This window comes from Sciurus carolinensis, chromosome 8, assembly GCF_902686445.1.
Source record: "Sciurus carolinensis chromosome 8, mSciCar1.2, whole genome shotgun sequence".
NCBI lineage: Eukaryota > Metazoa > Chordata > Mammalia > Rodentia > Sciuridae > Sciurus > Sciurus carolinensis.
In genome coordinates, this window is record NC_062220.1 from 108,251,864 (window position 1) to 108,265,802 (window position 13,939).

Consider the following 13,939-nt stretch of genomic DNA (forward strand, 5'->3'; position numbering starts at 1 on the left):
ATAGTCTGGGCAACCTAGCAAAACGCTATCTCAAATTTTAAAGAAATTTTAAAAAGCTGGGGGTGTAGCTTACAGGTAGAGTGCTTGCCTAGCATGCCCAAGGCCATGATTCAATCCCAATCACCACCAAAAAAGAAGGAAAAGAAAACACAAAAGATGAAATTGAGCCAAATCCAACCTCTACCCACCTTGCAAAATAATATGTATAATCAGAAAAATGAGAGATTACACTTCATTTATGTATGATCTATTAAACTGTATAAATGCATTCTACTGTCATGTACAACTAATTAGAACAAATAATTTTTAAAAAAAGAAAATCATGGATTTAGATGTTCTTACTAATCAATTATTATAATTTGTCACGGGGGAAAAGGATGCTGAAGTACTTGTTTAGAGCAGATACTTGGTTCAGTGCTTTACATATATTTGTCTATGTGTAAATGCACATGTGCACAAAAAGTATCCATTATTATCGTTCCCACTGTTCACATGAAGAAATCATAGTGCCAAGAGGATGGTCCCAGGTCTGGGAAAGAAACCTGAAGGAGTGAAGGAGCGCATTTCAGAAGCCCCTGGTCTCAATCTATAGTCCTATGGCTTCAAACTATGGTCCTAGGGCAAACAGCCTGGGCATCACCTGGGAGTTTATTCAAATGCCAGTTGTGGAGCCCAGAACCCAACCAATTATATCAGAAATTCCAAGAGTGTAGCCCTGCAGTGTGTGTTTTCACAAGCCCTTGGGGGCTTCTACTGCACACTGGAGTTTCAGAATCACTCTAACTTGGCTCCAACTCCTGAGCTACACGTTAGAATCTTTGGGGGAATTTATAAAGTTTCAGGTGCCCAAGCTGCCCTTAAGTTAATGAAAATAAATCTTAGGGTTGGGAGACAGTCTTGTTTGAAGTTCCTCAGGTATTTACAAAGAACAGAATCATTACTCTTGTTTATTCTCTTCTAATTATTGTTCTTTTTATATGATGTTTGCAGTGGACAAAATTTGGGAGAAGAATGCAATAAACTTTCAAAGAATCATGCATCACTTTCTGAGGGCCAGGAAGGGGAAACTAAATATAAATACAAATGGAAGTATAAATACAAATACAAATTTAAATATAAGTATAGTCAGTTACTAGAAATGCCATAAAGGCTCAATCCTCACTAGAAGTTGTACCTGGTATGTTTTCTGCCTTTTAAAAATCTTTTTTTCTGTACAAATACAAAGAATCCCTCTAAATCACCAAGTTTAGCTTCTCTTCCATAATGTACCAATGGACTGAGGAGAAGGCCTAGATTAAACAGCTATTTTTATCACCTGAAGCAAAAAAGGATCTCCTTGCCTCACGCTACATGTTATTAGGAATAAGGGTCTACAGTTTTATATTCTCAGCTTTTGAAAAAGACTTGTTGGCAAATTCTATTCAAGTATCAACAGCCCCTTCCACTATGGTCTGGTGAGCCTCCCGATGAGAAAGGGTAGATTTTGATACCTGTACATAATTTTGAATCTGCTTCAATGACTTGGAAACATGAATGGAGGTCAGATCATGCAACTCCACTCAGCAATGCCTCACCCTGTGACAGGGGTAACCCACGACTCTACTGCCATTGTGTGAAAATCAAGTCCCCTCCATAGTCCTGTGTGGAGACATTGATGATTGTCTCACTTAAGAGACCAAGAGACAGAGAATGAAAGTTTTGCTTCTAGTTATACCTGCTGGGCAGCTATGTGGTCAGTATTTGGGTTCTGCTCTCCCTGAATCCAAACCAGACCACTGAAACACTACATACCCCTTCCAAAAACGGCACTGAGTTCATGTGAGCAAGGAGAGGCCAATGCTAGAAGTTGATTTCCACTTTCAGGTTCCCTCAGCTCTGCTGCCTTTCCTGAGACATGGTCCTAACTTTGGTTGTGCTTTGGGTGCAGAAATGGAGGTATATGGCAAGACTGCTAACCCAGCTCCCAAAGGTTCCTGTTAAGAAGGGACCCCACTGGTTCAAGACATATATCAGTGGACAAAGTCAAGAGCAAAGCAGTGCGAGGAGAATCACATAAAATAGCCTAAGTCACCCATAGGCAGAGCATACCGGAATCTCTCCATCCTAAATGCTTTACCAGAGGAAGACACCACTAGCCTCCTAGAATGCTGAGAGGACCAATGTGAACTCCACACACAGACCTGTTCATTGCCACATTCACGGGAGAGGGTATCCATGCCAAACAGGTGGGTGAGTTCTTATGACAAGATGCATATGTTTACAGACTGAAGCTTAGTCAAGTGAGCTGGACAAATCAGGGGCACCATCTCGATCTCACAGTTAGGACACGGGTACCATGACACCACAAACACATGATACTGCAAGTTAGCAGGCTCCAGAATCACAGAAAGGCACAGGAGGGAGAGAGTGGCATCAGCCTCCCCAAAGATCAAAGCATCCTACCAACCTACAAGTAAACCCAGGATATTGCCATGGGGTTTACAAGAGAGAAGAAAAGTCATTACTAAGTGTAGATTACTTAACTACAGAACTAAGCCTGGGGTCACTGAAAAAAAACTTATATTTTGATACATTTTTCTAGATTCACTAAATTTCTTTTTTTTTAAATTGGTATCATTACTTTTCTAGGAATTTTACAAATTACTGAAAGCTTTTGCATGTCTTTCAAGGGAAAAATCTTTGTACACGTAACCTATTAAAAGGGAAACAAAAATTAAGAAAACAAATCAATTAAACTTTTAAAAAAAATTTTAAAGGAAAACTAGGGTCTTAGCTCTGTGGACGAGCATTTGCCTAGCACGTGCAAAACCCTGTGTCCTATCCCCTAGCACCTCAAAATAAAAAGGAGAGGATGGCCAGGTATGGTGGCACATCCCTGTAATCCCAGTAGCTCAGGAGGCTGAGGCAGGAGGATCATGAGTTCAAAGTCAGTCTCAGCAAAAGTAAGGCACTAAGCAACTCAGTGAGACCCTGTCTCTAAATAAAACACAAAATAGGGCTGAGGATATGGCTCAATGATTGAGTGCCCTGAGTTCAATCTCCAGTACTTTAAAAAAAAAAAAAAAAAAAAAAAAAAAAGGAGGAGGGACATTACCATGACACTTTCATTACCAAACACACCTCAACCTCCACATTTCACATGGAATAAATGAAGTTGATGTGACAGGAAAACAAGAAAACAAGGCACTCATATCTGGTTTCACTGTCAACAAGATTCTGTAGTTGTTGGGAAAATGGCTAGAACATTATCAGAAATAAAATATAAAATAGCTCTTGGATTTAAACACTTTATAAAATATATATATCCCAGAGTCTTTTCAATCCACACTTGTCCCTATAATCAAATGTGAATCACTGGTGGGAGACTTTTTTTTACCCAAAGGGAACTTCTTTAGAGTCCTAAGAAGTCAGATCTGAATCACCCTTTTGATCCACTGGACTGAGACCTGTGGTTAAATTAAAAAGCAGCAAAAACCCTGGCATCTAATTGTCTTAATCTCACTCTTTCAGCAAACCTTGTGAAAGGCTTGCAGACCCCTCTTCCCAATCTGGATCTTGTTTAGGCTTACATAAGGATGGTGTGTCCCTGGTGTGGCTGAGAATGGGGAAGACAAGTATGAAGCCGAAGGAGCTTCACCAGGAACAATGAGGTAGCAGAATCTGAGTGACAGCTTACCTTCTGTACCTGTTGCTTCCTGTGAAAACTACAAGAAAGATCTTTGCCCATGTTCTCCTTCAGTCCCTTAGCCTCCTGATGAACGCTGGTGTTTTTCCATACACCCTGCATGGGTCCTTCCTGTTGCTTGTAGGGAACTATGAATAGAAATTTCTTCCTTCATGACAGTCATTTCTATGTCTTACCATATCAAGTAAAAACCAATCTCAGGTCCAATTTAAAACATATATGATACCAGTTGACATTTGGGTAGATGTCCCTCTATTTCAGGGGTCTACTGGTCACAGCCTTTTTTTAGAAATCAAACCCAACCCTGCCCATTTTCATATTATGTACGGCTGCTCTCATACCAGGATGACAGCTGGGTAGTCACAAAGACTATGTAGCCTGCAAAGTCAAAAACATTTACTATATGGTCCTTGGCAAAAAATGTGCAAACCCTGCTCCAGTCATTTATTCCACACATAGCCATGCGGAGAATATAAAGATTCACGGTGTCCCCCCCTCACATGCCAAGCACTGGAAATATGAAGGTCCATCTGAGATCCCAGAATTATATCTCCTACAATACAGGAAATGTATATTGGCTTAAAAACTTTTATGGGAAGTGCTATCAGTTACCCATGAGCCCTGTAGAAACTCATGTATTCCTAATGTGACATATCTGTTCTAAGCTATATTACCAGGTAGAGTTCCCCACAACCTGCCAAACCCAGGTTAAATCAGTTAAGAAATATCTTCCAGACAACTAAGTTAGTCTCCTTAGTATAATTAACTGGCATTTGCTCTTTATGTACTGTAGGAGACAAACGGATCCATTTAACAATGACGGTCAAACCAAAGAGACTTACAGGAGAAGACACAAGATCACTATCTGTCCCTCTGCTGGCCTTGGCCATTAAGTTTTGAAAATCATTAGAAACCAGTTAATCAACTTTTATCCACAATGCAATGGTAAATAATAATAAATACTTTTGCAAAAATTAATAACAATCTTATTGTTCTTGACCAAGTTTAGAAGATTGAAGGTTACCAGGTTTTGACTGGAAAAAAAAATGAAGACGGGTTACGATCTAATGTCATCATGCCAAGAGACTCTAATCCCAGGGGCTCTTATTATGGCCTCAAGCTGCATGTCTTAACAAGAACACTGGAATTTTAAGCCTCATCAAGATGTAGTCACTGTTTTTGTTGTAGTTGGCTATAAGAGTGCTAGAGAAAGGAATGAGATTGATCTATTAGATCCAATTTTATTGCATGAGGTTTTGCTCATATTTCAAAAGAACTAAAACAGAAAATATATCAATTTTAATTGATAAATAAAGTCTTTTCTGACAAGTTATTTAAGCATTTTGTCCTTGGCAAGACTTGAATACCTCATAAGTCAAGTAAAGGGATTGAGTCTCTCTGAGGAAGGGATATGTAATTTCTTTTCTTTGATTCTGAAGATCAGGATTCCAAAGAAACGAGAGAAGCTGTGACGTGTGTGAGTCAGATTTCCATCATTATAACAAAATGCCTGAGATAAACAATACAATTATAAAAGGTTTCTTCTGGCTCACAGTTTTGGAGGTTCCATACACTCTATGATGAGTTGGCCCCATTGCTTTTAGACATATAGCAAGGCAGTGCGTCATGAGAAAAGCACAATGGTGAAGCAAAACCACTTACACCTCATGGCCAGGAAGCAAAAAAAAAACGGGGGGGGGGGCGATTGGGAACAAGAATCCTATAATCCCCTTCAAGAACACACCCCCAATGACTTCCCACTACTCTACTTCTTAAAGACTCCACAACTTCCAAAAGTATCAAGCTGGAGACTAAGCCTTTATTTAACACATGGACCTCTGAGAGACTTAAGATTCAAACTATAGCAACTCCCTCAAGTCAGAGAAAAACCATCACCAAACCCAAAAGCTTTATGAATTTTCCAAGGAAACACAAAGGAGGATAGTGGCAATCACCAAAAAATACACCCTGAGGGAATCCTTCCTGCTCTTTGGTAGTCTTTCATTCACCCTCAGTTATTTATTCTTTCCTCACAACACTTCTTTTCTATTATCCTAAGCCTTTTCCCACCCCATTCTCCCCCCATGCTCCTTCTCGCTGCAGAAAATGGACACCACTTCAAGATGAACTCATAGTTCTCCCTTCTCCTTGTCACAAGTCCCCTCAGGCTTCCGCTGCCAGCACTGAATCCTGCCCAAAGCCTCCTCTTCCTGTTCACCCCATAATCCCACTCTTTGTTCTGCCCCTCTATATCTGACCCTCCCCGGTGTCTCCTTCCCTTGGGTTTTAAATATTTCTGTGCATTTCCCATATTCAAAGGAAAAGGAGGGGAGAGCTTTCTCTTAACCATCTCTTCTCTAGCTCTTACAGTCTCTCTCTGCATCCTTTTGCAAATATTGATAAAGCTTATTCTAAACCAATTGCTTCCAATGCTTCAAATCAATACAGCCTCTTCAAACCATAATCTTTCCAGTGAAATTCTCTCCCAACTTCTCCGAAGACCCTATGTAAAACACAACTCTTTGTGTTTCTCTCTGCCTCTCACACCCACCATTATCTGGCTTGGCTGAAACTCTTCTGGATACCACATGCTAACTAAGTGTGCGTCTTCCCTAAGGTTATATATTTGGGATTAGATTGTATATAGGCTGGAGGATTGCAACTGGGGTAAATATAGGCTTTGTTTTAAAACAGCTAGAAATTGTACAGTGAGCAATAAGTGATTCTGATCTCCTGAAAACTTATTAGAGGCATTTAGAGTTCCCTTAGTGGTCTCATCTTACTCTTGGTCACTGGTGGTGGCAGGCAAGGCTGAGGAAGGACAAGGAGTCCTCTCCAAACCAAAGCAGCAGGTGCAGAATTTCAACCTGGAGTGGGGCATGGAAACATGCTCTTGAAGAAGAAGCAAGTGAAGCAGAGCAGAAGACTGGAGTGGCTTCCCAAATTCCTTCCAAATCCACAAAAACAGAAAAGGCTTTACAGTAAAATAAGTTTGGGTTTTATACAAAGCCAAATGTTTTACTTTCTCCCAACACGTCTTTAAGCCTTTAATCTAGCAAGGCAGAGCTCTCAAGAGAAGTGGGAGGAAGTGTTTTTCAAACATGCTGTTACCTTCTCTCCCAGTTTTGGGTTTTCTTCCTCCACCTCCCCCCTTGTTCTCCTCTTCCCTTCCCTGCCTCCCACCCTTTAGCTCCTCAGAGAACTGACTGGGCAGGTGGACTAGAGAACACACACTGAGCACTCTGCTATATTGCTCAGAGAAGCAGGTGGTCATCATTGCAAGCATGTGAGCAGGGGAGCCAAGCAGCTTGAGCAGACCTTATAAGATCACCCTGACTTCTCTGTGGAGAACCAGCTACAGGCAGGCACAGAGAGAACTTGGCATGAGTTTATTGAGACCTAACCCCGCTGTAAGCTGTGGACCATCTGTATATTTTCCTACTCATTCTTCCTAACAATACTGGGAGGCACTATTGCTCCCAAGGATTCTGAGGCTTAGGAATTAAGCAACATGGCTGGGATTTGGTCCTCTGAACCCCAAAGTGTCCTGAGAATAGAGACCACTTGGGGTAAAGCATGATGACATGCATCCTGATCACACAGACTTTGAGGCACAACAGTCTGTTCTCATGGACAACGTGAAACCCATGTATAAAAGGTCTCCAACTGCCACAGTTAGGATGTGGTTGAGTGTGTCCCCAAAGGTTCATGTGCTAGAAGATTAGCCCCAGTGTGGCACAGCTCAGAGGTGGTAGAACCTTTAAGAGATGAACACTAGTGCAAAGTAATTATATCACAAGGAAAGTGCCCTCAAAAGGGATTAATGCAGGTCTTATGGGGTGAATCCTCAAGAGAAGAGTTTATTCCAAAGTGAAGTCACCCATGCACTTGGCCTCTTCTGCACACAGCCATTTTCCTTTCAGCTTCTTTGCCAGGTAGTGATACGGCCAAGGAGGTCTTCATCAGAGGTCGAAGAGATGGAGCCACCTGATCTTGAAGTTTCAGCCTCCAAAACTGTGAGCCAAATAAACCTCTTACCTCTTTTCTCTATAGATTACTCAGCCTTAGGAATTTTGTTACAGCAACAAGAAAATGAACCAAGGTACCTCTCGTCCACACAAAGAAAAAAAGCTACAAGACCATTTCTTTCAAAAACATCAAACGAAGTCAGACACTCTATAATATGATGCTAAATTAAACATTATGCCAAAACTGGTTTTCTCACCTCCAAAGGTTGGAATGGGTCTAGAATCTACACTCTAGACCATGCTGAAATTCTTAAAAACGCCAATGTTCAAGAAGTTTGCAAACCTGTCAATCTTCTTTATGTAAAATTTGGATTTTTATTTTAAAATTCCTTAATGTACAATTATAAAATAAAATTTTAAATGGTTTTATCAAAAAAAAAATTATCTACTCTGACCACTCTGGTCCTAAACATTCAAATTCACTACAAATGACCATTAGGAGTTTATGAAGTTGGAAAAATCTGCAGGATCTGTCATTTCAAAGGACATTTTCTTCCCTCTCCATTGGACCTAAAAACTGCAATAACTAAGAAAGTTATCATCTTTTGATAAAATTATCCACATCAATCACACACACACTGGACCCTCAGTCATCAACCCAACTGTCTATGAAATAATCCATCAAAATAACCCTTGACAATACAAAGAAGAGGGCACCTTTGAAATGTTACCCTCTTCACTTCTCCATCCCATCTTAAGGACCCCAGCTCTGTATTCGTGAAAGCATGAAATGTTTTACATGTAGCTATTCAATCACAGTTGTACCTCTTATCATAAATCTCATCACATGTTATTACATTCCTCTATCTTCTCTTTACTGAGACTATAATTTTTAAAAATTAATCCTCCTTTCAACTTAGAATGAATTGTAACCGCCTGTTGATCTGAGGACTCTCTTGGCAATACTGTCGCCAGGATGCCCTCATGCTCGAAAAGAAAAAAGAAAAACCTATTTCTTCAAGACAGTTGGAATGTCTGGCCTTTAGATCATATATAGAAACACAGAAGAGCCCCTGGCAGCTCTCCACAGGGAAGCACCCTGAAACAAGTTCATTTTTGCTACTCAGGAACTTAATTTCCTTAGGAGCTGCTAGGGCAGAAAGTTCTTAGCAAAATTTATCTTCTTTTTATCATAAATTTCAAAGATGACCATAAGCAACATTTTGGGAGACACTGCTGTACACATAAAACATTGCATATATATAAAACCTAGATATGAACTGAATTAGCTGCAAACACTGCATAAAGACCACAGACCAAAAGAAAACGAAAACAAAAATAAATAAATAAATAAATAAAACAAAGCAAAACAAAAAAAAACAACAAAAACAAAAACAAAAAAAACAACACCAAAATTGCCAAGTTGCCTTACTTTTTGTTTTTTTGCACCTTTTCTTGTTTTCCACCTAAGCAGGTACACACGCAGACAAGGCTTCTGTTGGTTGTTCTTCTTCTGTGTCTCCATTTCTGGGCAATCCTGTTCAAGACAAGCTTTAATGGTGACAACAGAAGACGAGTCTGGCAAGAGTCACTCTTGGGATGAGACATCTAGAAGTGCTAGAGCATGCTGCCCTACAATTCTAAATAACCAACAGTGGACATAAATACATAGGTAAGTATCATGCCAGAGTTACCCAGGCCCACCCTCTTACAGGTTCATGGCAATGCCAGAAATGTAAAGATTTTATATCATAAAAGATATAGAAGTTCCCACTCTGAGGAGCTGGTCACTTTAATAGGGGGAGTCAAGACAACAGGACCTTGGATAATGATTCACCCCAGGCCCCAGAGTAAAGCCTGCACTGATCGGCAGGGTCCCAAAATAACTCATGCTGACCACGATGGGCCCTCCTGAACCAAAGGCTGGGCTATCAGAGGAAAACTCTCCCAGGAATTTTCTTTAACCACCTTATGCCATGCCTGGAGTCAATACAACAGGAGGAGATTCTGAGAATCCATAGTGGTTTGGCTCCTGACACTACAGTTCAGACCCAGGAACAACTAAATAGGTTGCTGATCCACATGCATCTAGAACTTTCAGCCCTGTAGAAGACAGTCATCTACAGTTTGGTGCCTCAGCTTGCCTCAGACTTGGCCTTCCTCATCACTCAACCCTACTCTGTCCCGACCAGAACTCAGAGGTAGACTCACAGTCATGCACCAAACCAGATGTCCATGACCCTCAGCAAGAGAAGACTGAATCCAGAAAGAATGACAGAAGGACAGATAAGGTATTCCTATAAGCCAAGAAAGATAAACAGATAAAGACAAAGCAATCTTCAGAAGCTGTATTTGAAACAGCAAAAGCCTGGAAATATACCAAATGTCCGTCCCCAGGTGAATGGATGATCTAATTGTGACATCATTAATTCTACTCAGCAATAAAAAGGAGCAAACTATTGATAAGTGCTTTAACACAGATAATCTCAAAATAAATATGCTGAGTGGAAGAAACCAGACAAACTGCATTGATTCCCTTTATAAAAAATGAAAACTAATCTATAATGAAAGAAAACAGATCCATGAAAGAATGAGTAAGGAAAGACTGCAAAAGAGCATGGGAAAAACTGGAGTGATGGATAGTTTCGACACCCTGATTGATTGCTGGTTCTGCATAGATCAAAACACATCAAACAGCACATCTTAAATATGTGCAGTTTATTGTACTCAGTGTATGACACCTCAACAACTGTTTAATAAAATAAAACAAATTGGACAAGAGGCTACCAAGGGACTTGGTATGACCAAGAACAAGGAGAGCGTAGTTATGCTCTCAAGTCATCATGAACACTGAATTAGTGAATCAGGAAATCCTGAGTCACTGGCCCTGGAGGAAATAGAGGGAATAGAGGAGCAGAGCCTCTGGTCACATTTTTGTCAACCAACCAATATATGACCTTGGCTTACATGTGTTTCCGTTTAAAGACGCCTTACTTAAAATATACTGTTGATTCATTAACACTGAATTTATGGCCAAAAACACTATAACTCATGCCCAATCAATGATCATTGAACACAAGTATTTTCTCTATGAGCCATATTACAGCTTTCTTGAGCTTAGAAACACATCAACAGTATGCCTTAGGGCCATTTTAATCAGCAAAATCGCCAACAAAAAACATGATGGGAAAAACATGACACCAGATAGACTACAAAAAGGACACTCGTTCCCAGTACAAGAACCTTCCTCAGGCTCTGCTGGGAACTTGTGTCTTTTTCACCACTCCCTGCATGTGCATGGATGACCGCAAGGGCACCATGAATATGGATTTGGGGATTATAAATAAGTTTTAGCAAGTAGGCAAATTCACCAATATGGGATCCTCGAATGATGAGGACCAACAGTATCTAACTTCTTTGTGCCTTGGTATCCTCATCTTCAAAATGGGGAGAGCGTTATTTATTTACTTTCTATGACTATAGTAAAGACTAAATGTGCTCATCCCTGGGATCACTTAGAACAATACCAAGCACACCCAAAGTACAGTAAGTGTTAGCTGGTATTCTTCTTGCCACTAGTATTACCCTGTTCTGGACTGTATCCATAGCAACAGGAACCTCCTCTCTCCATGTGGCATGTAGTCTCTACATTATTATCTACTTCCCTACACACTGCTCCCAATATCTGTGAACATTCCAAGGACCAGACCACATTCTGTGACATCAGAGGCGCCACAGATTGTGCCTAAGCTGAGACTGCTGGGTTTTGATCTCTGTAACTTATCTTAAATACCATACTAACTGCTTTGACTTGCAGTACACTATGTTCAAATGTAACTTTGGTGTGGTCACTCCTTAAAAACATCAAGCTTAAGGAAATAATACGGCTACCTTATCTCTAAATATGCCAATGCCCCAAATTGCCAGAAACTTACCAATACTTACTAATATTTCAATGTGAGTTTAATTCTTGAGAAATTGTTTTTTCATAGAAACACTGAAAGTCACCAAAATTAAGGCACCATGATTTCCTAAGTAGCAATCAGATCTTTTCCTGATTCTGATGGACAGAAATAATGGCAAAAACTACTGTTTTTGTTTTGAATCTTCCGAATTATAGCAAAAAGACAGACTAACAATTTGAAAAGAGAGAAGACTGACAAGTTAGCAACCACTAAAAGATTACTGAGTCATAATCCTTCCAATTCTGGAAAATGCTGGAATTTTAAAAAATCACCCACTTCGCTTTTCAAGTTTTTATCCTCTAATAGGTATTCATAGGATCCTGATAATTAAAATCATCTTTTCTAACTCTCTCCTTAACACTCAACAACCATGTGAGAAAGAAAGTTTTCAAACAGGAGCCTTCAAATGCCAAAGTGGAACCTTCCAATTCCAAACAAGATGAAGTATGATCAATCCTGGATCTCACCAACAACAAGCCAAGGAAGACTCAAGGAAGTGGCGAAAAGAAGTCAGATTGTGAAGGGGACTGAGGAGGAATATGGTAGCTCCCAGGTTCTTTATCCCTCCTTGTTTTCAAGACAGGATACTGTGCTAGTCTCCAGCCCAGAACTGCCAGCACACTCAGGTCAGAAAAGCTCCAAGAAGGCCTGTCCTTCCAAAGGATCAAGAAAAGTGTGATCTAAGAGAACCCAATGCTTCTGACAATACTGCCCAGCCAAATGCTAACAGGACAGTTTCTTGACACTATAGTTTCAGGGGGGCTAAGTAGGAATCTAATTTTCTACCCCTTCCTGGCCCCTGACTTACAAAAGTAGGTATACACACTACAAGCTTCCAGCATGATGTCTGCCAACCAAGTGGGAGTAGATCTATCTCCCACTTGGAAGCAGGCAGTGAGTCGATTCCTCCTAAGGGATAAAGTAGGTAAGGACCAACAGAGAGCTCAGGTTATACTCCTGCCCCAGGTCCCTGAGGGGAACAGGGTGATCTGAGGTAGAACTGAAAGACATCTGCTTCCCCCTCAACTCCATGTAATGTGTCTCTATCCACATGCTACAATGTTGAAGCAATGTGTGTGTGTGAGCCCTTCACCTCCACATCCCCCTACCTGGGTGTTAACACTGCCCAACAAGGAACAGAAAATCCCACACCAACTCAGAACTACACACTACAGGTCAATAGTGAAACTCCCTTCTAAGATTAAATAGGATCCAGATTCACACAATGTAATACTCAAAATATGAGTAGAATAAAACCGAAAATCACCTATCAGACAAAGAATGAGGACAATGGCAATTTGAATGAGAAAACACAATTATCAGGTGCCAACATGAAGATGACTAAGAGACTAGAATTATCTGACAAGAATTTTAAAGTAGTCATCATAAAAATGCTTCCACAAGAATCACAAACACTCTTGAAAGAAAGAAGAGCTAATGTGCTACATCTTTAAGTTACTCACAAATAGATTACTTTTCTTCCTTCAACCTTGGCATTTGTTAGATTCTATGGATCAATGAACAATGAATTAAGACTCCAACATATTAGAAGCTAACTGAAGTAACAATTCAACCAGGTGTTTATCAAGATTCTGCCACAAGAGAGGGTGCACAGGAATATCAACACAAATGATATGTGATATCTGTTTTCAATGCAATGTGTGAGAGGAGGCACACACAAAACTACCAAATCAAAATGTGTTGGATTAAGTACCCTGACAAGGCAAAAATAAAACAATAAGGAAACTCCACAGGATAATACAAGTCCATCAAAAGAATATGAAAGTGCTTTTATATAGATCAAACAGTAGACACAGAGGTGAGGGGAAAAGAATCACAGAAATAGAGAATAAGGGATGTTAATTGTTAAAGAAGGCAAAAACAACAGGATGTCAAAAAAGGCAAAAAGATACAACACCACAATGTACAAGAGTTTCTCAAAGACTAGCTTATGACTATCTGTGTGTGACACAGCTGTTGTGATTTTTCCAACTTTGGAAAGAAAAAGGCAGGAGTCACATAATTTTTAGTTATATTCTCAGAATGCTTTGATTTAAAGTATACCATAAATGGGAAAGAACTATCAATCATTGCAACTGGGCAGAGAAATTATTTCTACCCTTATTCAAACTATAGGGCTTAATAAATGAATGAGTGTAGCCTCAATAATGCACCCTCCTCTGATTGCATCTTCCAGGGTAAGCAGGGCAAGCAGAGAGCTGCCCTCTTCTATGAGAAAAGCCCACTGAGAGCTGCACCATGGTGGGGCTGGTTGGTCCCCAACAGCCATGAGCAGGAAAGTGCCCTACCCAAGATGCAGT

The 13,939-nt window shown here is 40.2% G+C and overlaps 1 protein-coding gene across 3 annotated transcripts in view; it reads right to left on the bottom strand.

The window, feature by feature from the left end:
• Grb10 (growth factor receptor bound protein 10) overlaps nt 1-13,939 on the bottom strand; it is a 198,334-nt gene that overhangs the window by 148,130 nt on the left and 36,265 nt on the right. Inside the window, exon 3 of one of the 3 annotated variants that reach the window (XM_047560074.1) lies at nt 9,086-9,190. The exons of the other annotated variants lie outside the window; for them this stretch is intronic. Coding sequence (XP_047416030.1) covers nt 9,086-9,178 — 93 coding nt within the window. The 5' untranslated portion in view covers nt 9,179-9,190. The remainder of the gene's footprint in view (nt 1-9,085; nt 9,191-13,939) is intronic. 3 annotated transcript variants of the gene reach the window in all.